The following is a 9,477-nucleotide window of genomic DNA, read 5'->3' as shown; positions in this document are numbered from 1 at the left end:
CATCTCTCTTTTTCTGTGATTTTACAGAAAAACAGGCAATCACAGTAAAAATGCCAGGGCTCATTCTACAGGACCAGGGCATTGCAGGAGAATGTATGAAGAAGAAATTTATTATTTCTATACATATTTTGGCTGTCAAACTTCCATAATGCCCCTTTAAACTACAGTCGGAGTTTCAAAAACCACATTCAGACGCTATCTTGCCATGCTGCATACCCTTGACGGAGACCTCCGTTGTAGATCCAGAATGCCAGGTCCTTGGACCCCCGTTTGGTACCGGAGCCGATGAAACAGCGTACGGCACGACAGACTAGTCTTGGGATTGCCTCCAGGTAAGCGACGGGTGTTTGACAGCGTCAGCAGGTCCCTGAAGGGTCAGCGAGTTCAGCTTTTACTCTGAAGGAGCGTTGCGTCAGGTGTAGCTTGCAACAGGTTTTATTATCCAGCTTGTCAAGGTTCTTGTGGTTAAAAAGTTATGAGTGGCCGGCTCGAAACTCTAGAATGTTGAACTGAGTTAAGGGTGACGTGGGAATTAGTTTTATAATTCAGATGTTTTGATTTATGGTTCAATCAGAATTTGACACCAGAATAAACACTGCACAGACCACGCCACGCGTCAGAAAGGAAACCTCTGATTGGAGAGAAAAAGGAATGTGTCATGTGGTTTTAACATTACTTGTGATAGGAGTGTCTAGTGCTTCTGTACCAAGTTAATTCTTATACAATTCTTATTATAATTCAACTAATTAACATGGTCATTTCACAGATTGATTTAACATTGAGCTTTACATGATTATTTGGACTAACAAAGTTATTTGATTATTATTTAATAGAGTTCTTCTGATCTTCTCTGGAGCTGTAGGGGGAGGGAAATAGCTAGTTAAAGCAGTTAAGATGCAGAGGCATCAAAGGCCTTGAGCAATATCTCAAGGAGATTAGTTCTTCATGTGGAGAGAGGGGGAGATGACCTTTAGGTGGAAAACAGTCCCTTCATGATGCTACAGAGGTAACGGCTATTTATGTGTCATTGGTTTAACTTTTCCTTACTCTGTTCTTGTGTGAGTGCGATGTTATGACCTTATCAAGTAAACATGCAAAGAATCAATGTAATCACAATCATAATATTCATTTCATTTAATTATTTTAATTATCATAAGTAGCAATAAACGTTTATTTAATGATTATCTAGCTGATAAGTTTTAGATGTTCATATTTAATTTTAAAATCTTCTTTCTGCTGTGAAGCAAGGATTCTAAGATAAGAGGGGTGCTCTGTGAGGGACCCTGAGGAGAGAATGTTATTGTTGACATTTCCTTATCTCTGTCAGAGCTGCAGGCTCTGAGCTCCAGCTGGTGGGATGAAGGCAGGCTGATTTAAAGGGAACACGTGCAGTCTCGTGTCTCCTTTTTGACCAGATGTTGGATAGTCAAACAGTACCTAAAACTGACCATTTGTGGACATTACATAACAATGTTTCTGTTTCAAAACCAATTTTTTAGACAGAAAAAAGGTACAGCAATGGCAGCATGCTTTGCACCCAATTACTCTAATCTTTTTATGGGACTAACAATACTAACACAAGTTTGAAACAGCCTAGATTTCTCCTCATCAGACATTAATTTTCTAGACCTGAAAATCTCAAAAAATGTTAATGGGCATTTACACACTTCTATTTTCTGAAAGCCACCTGACCGTAATACAATCCTCAGAGCAGACAGGTTTCATCCATCATGGTTAATAAACAACATTCCTACAGGTCATTTTCAAAGACTTAAACGTGTTTGTGACACAGAAGAAGAATTAGAAAAAAATGCAACAGATATGTGCCAGAGATTTACAACAAGAGGCTACCAGCAGAGAGCTATCCTCAAAGCGTATAATATGACCGAAAGCCTTCCAAGAGAACAACTATTGGTTCCTAAAGAGAAGAACCAACAAAGATCAGATGGTGTTTATTTTGTGACACAATTCAGTGATCAAGCCAACAAGATTAAGCAAGTAATTACAAAAAACTGGGACTTATTGAGAAGCGACAGTACTCCTAGGGAAGCTCTCCCAGATATTCCTACTATCAGCTTCAGACGAGCTCCAGCGTTAAATGATCAGCTTGTTCAAACTCACCTTCCTCCACAGCAACAGAGAACTTGGCTCTGAACTCAAAAAGGCAACCATAACTGTGGAAACTGTGTCCGTTGTGCCAACATGACTAATTCTAATCGTTTGGCTGATAATTTCTCAGGGCGCACCTTTTACATTGATTCATTCATCAATTGCAATGCTTCATGTGACTTAAAAGTCAGACTTGCAGAACACAAACAAGCAATCAGATCTGGTAATCCTCTATATCCTATGGCAGTGCATTATAAAGACATGGGAGCGTCAACTCTCCAAGAATCACAGGGATTAAACATATACAAGATTCAGTTAGAGGAGGTGATAGGCTTAAAAAACTCTTGCAAAGAGAATCATTTTGGATTTATACATTAAAAGCAACACACTTTACAGGTCTTAATGGAGAATTGGATTTTGCTTCTTTTTTGTAATTCTATGTTTTCTTACTATATTTATACTGTTTGTCTTTATGTTTATATTTACTTACTTTTTCTTTTTCTCAATTATCAGAGTGTAATTTAACATTTGAGTATTTCTCCTTATAATTGGATTTTTCAGAATGTTAAAGAGTGTCGGTGTGTGTGTGTGTGTGTGTGTGTGTGTGTGTGTGTGTGTGTGTGTGTGTGATACTGGTCATCCAATCCTGATGCTGCTACCTGCCCAACCGCTGCAGGTGTCACTGATTGACCTTCTTAACAAGGAAGTGAGAGGACCTACAAAAATTTTGAGCCCTGACGAAGGCCCTGTGGGCTGAAACGCGTCGGCAGGAATGTTTTTAACCATTTAAGCCATGGATCAATAGACTTTTTAACTTTGGATCTCCTGAGTGCCTCAGACCTCTTTTTGCTCAACGTTTATGTGGATCCCTGGGCTGAAGAGCAACAGATATTTTTTTACACCCCTGCAGCACTTCCAGCATTTTTCTATTTTTATAACCCAGATTATACTAAAAGTTTCTTGTCAACAACAGAACAGTTGACCTAAACCTTATCTTAGAAAACCTCAGCATCGTGCTCCATCAGGACCAACCTGCTGGGCTGGAGACACAAAGAGGGAGAGAGATGGTGAAGTCACATACGTGAAGCAGCTTCAGGTGTGGTCGTTGCTGCTGACCCACACTGACCAGTCCCAGTACTAGCTGGGTTAGGGTTGGGTGTGTTTGCCCCATGGTCTTCATGTTTATCTAATCAGCTGTCATCAGTGACTGACAGGTCCACCAGCTGGAGCAACGGTATATAAACTCTGTGTTTAATTCAGGAAGGCATCCTTCACCCAGAGACTGCTGCTGCTGCTGCTGCTTGGATTCATCACAACAAGGTAAACCCTGACCTCTCTTCATCAGCTGTTACTGCTAGTGATGATATCCACGTCAGAGTTTTTAGAAAAGTCTTTTAATGTGGATTTTCCTCCTGAACACTAAAATGACACGTTCTACCCAGATGGCGTCACGTCTGCTCTTCCTGCTGCTCCTCGGAAATGTGAGTCAGCAGAAGTTCTTCTGTAGTTAAATAATCAGCATGAATGTGACTTTGGTGGATTTATTTTCCCATGATGACCTGATGAGAAACGAACCAATGAAACGTGTTTAAAACCAACGAAGCAGAAGCTTCGTTCATGTTTTACAGACGATCCTCTTTCAGCTAAACGCTCAGATTTAAAATAACACCAATGACTTATCTTAGAGCTCCCAGTTCCACCAGTCCGACCAGTCCACATAGAAATGTGTTTCTACTGGCTTCATTCTGGTTCTGACTCTTTGTTTTTTACATCCACAGATGTTTTGTGAAGCTTTCGCAGGTGAGGGATCAGACAAAGAGCAGCCTGAAGACCTCTTCTGATGAATTCTATAAATGGAAACCGTGTTCCCTCGCCCGGATGTGGGTCACCAGGGCCCCCCTCTGGAGCCAGGCCTGGTGGTGGGGCACATTGGCGAGCGCCTGGTGGCCAGGCTTTCACCCATGGAGCCTGGCCGGGCACAGCCCGAAGAGGAAACGTGGGTCCCTCTTCCCATGGGCTCACCACTCGTGGGAGGGGCCAAAGGGGTCGGGTGCAGAGTGTGACGGGTGGTAGTCGAGGGCGAGGACCTTGGCGGTCTGATCCTCGGCTACAGAAGCTGGCTCTTGGCACATGGAATGTCACCTCTCTGGTGGGGGAGGAGCCTGAGTTGGTGTGTGAGGTTGAGATGTTCTGACTAGATATAGTCGGACTCACCTCAACCCATGGCTCTGGCTCTGGAACCAGTTTCCTTGAGAGGGGTTGGACTTCCTACCACTCTGGAGTTGCTCCCACCGAGAGGTGCCGAGCAGGGGTGGGCATACTAGTTGTGCCCCATCTTGGTGCCTGTACATTGGGGTTCACCCCAGTGAATGAGAGGGTAGCCTCCCTCCACCTACGTGTGGGGGGACGGGTTGTGACTGTGGTCTGTGCTTTTGCACCAAACTACAGTTCAGACTACCCACTTTTTTTGGAGACCTTGGAGGAGGTGCTGGAAAGCGCTCCTTCTGCTGACTCCCTCGTTCTGCTGGGGGACTTTAACGCTCCACACTGGGCAATGACAGTGAGACCTGGAGAGGTGTGGTTGGGAGGAACGGCCCCCGTGATCTGAATTCGAGTGGTGTTTTGTTATTGGACTTCTATGCCAGTCATGGATTGTCCATAATGAACACCATGTTCAGACATAAAGGTGTCCATATGTGCTCTTGGCACCAGGATACCTTAGGCCACAGCTCGATGATCGATTTTGTTGTTGTGTCATCTGCAATGTGGTTTTCGTCCTGGCCGTGGAACACTGGACCAGCTCTATACCCTCAGGGGGATCCTGGAGGGTGCGTGGGAATTTGTCCAACCAGTCTACTTGTGTTTTGTGGATTTGGAGAAGGAGCTTGACCACGTCCCCCGGGGGGCCCTGTGGGGGGTACTCTGGGAGTATGGGGTACCAGGCCCTCTGATACAAGCTGCTAGGTCCCTGTATGACCGGTGTCACAGCTTGGTCTGCATTGCCGGCAGTAAGTCGGGCTCGTTCCCAGTGAGAGTTGGACTCTGCCAAGGCTGACCTTTGTCACCGATTCTGTTCATAACCTTTATGGACAGGATTTCTAGGCGCAGCCAAGGTGTGGAGGGCATCCGTTTTTGTGGCTTGAGGGTCAGGTCTCTGCTGTTGCAGATGATGTGGTCCTGTTGGCTTCATCAGAACGTGATCTTCAGCTTTCGCTGGAGCTGTTCGCAGCCGAGTGTGAAGCAGCTGGGATGAGAATCAGCTCCTCTAAATCTGAGACCATGGTCTTGATTCGGAAAAGGGTAGAAAGCCTTCTCCGGGTCAGGGATGAGGTCCTGCCCCAAGTGGAGGAGTTTAAGTATCTCAGGGTCTTGTTCACGAGTGAGGGAAAGATGGAGCGTGAGATCGATAGGTGGATTGGTGCTGTGTCTGCAGTAATGCGGGCGTTGTACCGGTCCGTTTTGGTGAAAAGAGAGCTGAGTCAGAAGGCGAAGCTCTCGATGTATCGGTCGATCTACGTTCCTACCCTCACCTATGGTCATGAGCTTTGGGTAGTGACCGAAATAACGAGAACACGGATACAAGCGGCCGAAATGAGTTTTCTCTGAAGAGTGGCTGGGCTCTCCCTTAGAGATAGGGTGAGAAGTTCTGTCATCCAGGAGGGGCTCGGAGTAGACCCGCTGCTCCTCCACTTTGAGAGGAGCTAGTTGAGGTGGCTCGGGCATCTGGTCAGGATGCCTCCCTGGATGCCTCCTTGGTGAGGTTTTCCGGCCACGTCCAACCGGGAGGAGACTAGGGCTGCTCAATTAATCGAATTTTAATCACGATTACGATCTGAGTTTTGAACGATTGTAAAAAACAAAACAAGCCGATTATTTGCTCCTCCCGCTTGCGCTGCCCTGAGTTGCAAATGAAGCGCTCCTCCACAGTGTTGCCAACTTAGCGACTTTGACGCTATTTCTAGCAGCTTTTCAGACCCCCTTCTTGACTTTTTAATCCTAAAAGTACCTAGCGAACACCTCAGAAACATCTCTGCTAACCCTTAGCTACTTTCTGGATAACTGTCGTCAACATTTCCTGCAGGTTAGCTAAACACTCCGCCTGTGCTCCGGACCTTTCTTCAGGACATTAGGAAAGGGAATGATGCAGTGATGTGTCGGTCGCTAAAGACAGCTCTCGGAGCCGGCTCCTTGTTGGATTAACCAGAGTGAGTGACACACACACTGCACCTGCGGTCTCCTGAGCAGCTAAAAACAGCTAAATGTGCGCGTGCAGCGCGCTAAACACACGTGCAGCTTGCCCGATTGCTGTGAGACCGGGGTGGGGGTGGGGGGGGGGGGGTGCAGCTGTGGTTGGGACAATTATTACATTAACTGATGGGCCTGTAAATAAATAGTTTATAAATAAGGTAGAAATAAGTTCCTCACGCTGATAACTAATAACTAATCTCTCTGAGGACACGGTGCTACAGCACCTTGACACGACTCAATAAATGTTATGCAACATTTTGTGAACATCAATTTATTTGCATTCATTTGTTATAAATGCCACTGTATAATTCTTGCTGTCAGTATTTGCAAGATATTGGTATTTGGGTCTGTACTGGTTAGACTTAAATGAGTTAAACCAAGGTCTATAGCCCTTGGGTCATAGACTATGAGCTATAAGTATATTGGTCTTTTTATACTGGGAATCAGGAGTTATTTTAGTGATCATCTTGTTTCTTATTTTTGTCCTGATTGTGCCCTGAGCAGTTTTATGACTGAATAAAAACAAATAAAATCAACATAAATTGAAAAATCGTCCTAAATAATCGTGATCTCAATTTCAGTCACCATAATCGTGATTATTATTTTTGCCATAATCGAGCAGCCCTAGAGGAGACCTAAAGTTAGACCCAGGACATGGTGGAGAGACTGTCTCTCACCTGGCCAGGGAATGCCTTGGGATTCCCCCAAAGAACCTGGCCCAAGTGGCTGGAGAGAGGGAAGTCTGGGCCTCTCGCCTCAGGCTACTGTCCCCGCGACCCGACTCTGGATAAGCGGATGAAAATGGATGGATGGATGAATAGGTTCTTTTTTATTTTGCTGCAGCAGCTTCTCAGATGAAAGCATCATGACTGTTTATGAAACTATAAAACATCTGATTTTAGTTCATGTTTTTAACAGATCATGTCATCATTTGTGAGCATACAACAATCAAGCTGATGTGTGGTAAGCCTCTAGTTTCCTCTGGTCTCACACAAACCCTTCAGGTTAGAAACCAGCTCATTTCTTTAGTGTTTGCTGGTGGAGACGGTGGTGAGGAACGTTTCCTGTCCCAGGATTTGTTAGTTTGTTTAGTCTCCTTTAGTTGCCTTTTACTCCCGGAAAGTTTTGTGTTAAAACTGTTCGTCTTGACCTTTAACCTCAGATCAAGGAATGATCATCAGCGTGGATTCTGCTGAGTATGGACGTCATGACACCACCACCTGCTCCGAAGGACATCCTCCATCTGAGCTCCAAGACACCTCCTGCTCCAGTTACTCTGATATTGTTGCTGAAAAGTACCGTTTCTCTCTTTTTCTCTGAAATCCAGGATTAAAGCAGTGATAAAACTTTAATGTTTGTTCTCCTGCTGCTCTTAATCCACAGCTGTGACGGGGATAACAGCTGCAGCATCACAGCCAGTAACGATGTTTTTGGAGACCCCTGCTTTGGAACCTACAAGTACCTGCACGTGATCTACTACTGTTACTGAGTAGGAACCAGTTCAATCCTGAAGTTTTGTGACATAAACATTTTTGTGCTACAGCAACAGACTTAATTTGTGGTTTTCTTCTTACGGTTTAGTTCTTGGCCTGAGATTGAATCAAGCACCAAGCTTGAGTCTCAGAAGAGACATCAATAAAACCACATGCCTTCATGTTTTTTTTTTACAAACTAACATTAGACTTAAGGTGCAGTTTGGGTTTGTTTTTTTTTTTTTGGAGGGTTTTACTACAGGATTGGAATTTTCTGCACTGACCGATATTGATGCCAAAGCTAATAAAAATGAATGTTTAGTCATGTAGCGATTAACATGGATTTTATGTCTATATTTCAAATGTGGTGTAGATTCAGCTTGTTTATAATCTTATATTAGTTAATCGGGGCACCACCAAGTCTTAGTGTTAACTTGGAACACTTAAACTGATATTCAGACGTGTTCAATGTAATCCGTATCAAATTTAACACCACAAATTAATCTAAAGGATGAATTATTGCCAGAAGGCGCCGACTATTCTTGATCGCTGGAAATGATCAATGAACATTTTGTGAGTTTATTACAAGTATCAGTTAATACAGATGACAAGTGAACCAAACACATTTTCATGCATGAAATAATAAATTAAGTGAATAAACCAAAGCTTTATGGCAGTGAAATGCAATAACTGATCGGTAATAAAACAGTGAAGATTTGGTGAAACATACAAGAGTGTGTGAGTGTTTGTGTGTGTGTGTGAGAGAGATCGTGTGGGTGTAGTGATGAAAGTGGGTGTGTTCGTGTGTGTACATACAAATGAGGATTGGTGGCGGCAGAGAAATGAGAAGTCCTTTAAGTTACCGTGAATTTAGATGGAAATGAAACGCCATAAAAGTTTAAGTCTGAATTCACTGATCGGGCTTAGCTAACCCTAACCCATGAAAGTCAGCCAAATGAAATGATGCACAGACCTGTTTTCCTCGTCGCCAGAAGGTAGCCAAAGGGCTGAGGCAGCCTTGGGGTCCTTGCTCATGGGCAGAGGCTTCTGGGACTGAATGATTCTGGCTCCCGGATGTGTCGATCAAGCTGACACCCCACCCGCATCAGAAATCCACGCAAATAGGCAGAGTGGTTAGTGCTACATTTGTGCTGATTTGTGCAGTTGGAAATGTTTGAATAATCTGTGCTTAAATCAATGAAGTTAAATGAATAATGTTCTTACAATGATCCATTGCAGATCTTATGATCCGTACGTGTTTGATTTAACAAGTAAATCATTATCTACACTCATACACATCATCATATTAAGGTCACCTCACATAAAGTTTAAAGATTCTTTATCCACAGAACTAGAACATCTTGCGTCTGAAGAAAGGTGTGGTTTTCTGAGAGATGTTTGGTAAAGCCTACAAACATGTCAAATTCTGATTCACCAGAAATCATAACATGGTGGGTTAATAAAACTAGAGTGACTTCCCGAGTTGTTCGGTTTTGAGCAGAATTCCGAAGTGGCCAATTCCGAACCAGCCTCCTTGAGACATTTCTCTCTTTGACACACAGTCAACACCAGTTTGCACACTGCAAGCTGACAACAAATGTACTGCTCCTTAATAGTCCATCCGTTTTAGACTCAACAAACCTTCCAG

General features: G+C 43.8%; 1 protein-coding gene across 1 annotated transcript; it reads left to right on the top strand.

Moving 5' to 3' along the window:
* The first annotated feature begins 2,825 nt into the window (after positions 1-2,825).
* On the top strand, positions 2,826-7,883 carry LOC129164811 (L-rhamnose-binding lectin SML-like). Its single transcript, XM_070544940.1, has 6 exons — positions 2,826-3,429; positions 3,552-3,590; positions 3,888-3,909; positions 7,276-7,320; positions 7,520-7,652; positions 7,741-7,883. The coding sequence occupies exons 2-6, from the start codon at positions 3,552-3,554 to the stop codon at positions 7,844-7,846; spliced, it is 345 nt and encodes a 114-aa protein (XP_070401041.1). The 5' UTR covers positions 2,826-3,429; the 3' UTR covers positions 7,847-7,883.
* The last annotated feature ends 1,594 nt before the right edge of the window (positions 7,884-9,477 follow it).

The sequence above is a fragment of the Nothobranchius furzeri genome, chromosome 15 (genome assembly GCF_043380555.1).
Source record: "Nothobranchius furzeri strain GRZ-AD chromosome 15, NfurGRZ-RIMD1, whole genome shotgun sequence".
Taxonomy (NCBI): domain Eukaryota; kingdom Metazoa; phylum Chordata; class Actinopteri; order Cyprinodontiformes; family Nothobranchiidae; genus Nothobranchius; species Nothobranchius furzeri.
This window is presented reverse-complemented; position numbering and strand designations above follow the sequence as displayed.

Coding starts and splice junctions, on each gene's coding strand:
- LOC129164811 (XM_070544940.1), top strand. CDS start 3,552: ATGGCGTCACGTCTGCTCTTCCTGCTGCTCCTCGGAAAT. Junction 3,910..7,275: donor GTTTTGTGAAGCTTTCGCAG/GTGAGGGATCAG, acceptor TGTTTTTAACAG/ATCATGTCATCATTTGTGAG. Junction 7,321..7,519: donor AACAATCAAGCTGATGTGTG/GTAAGCCTCTAG, acceptor CTTTAACCTCAG/ATCAAGGAATGATCATCAGC.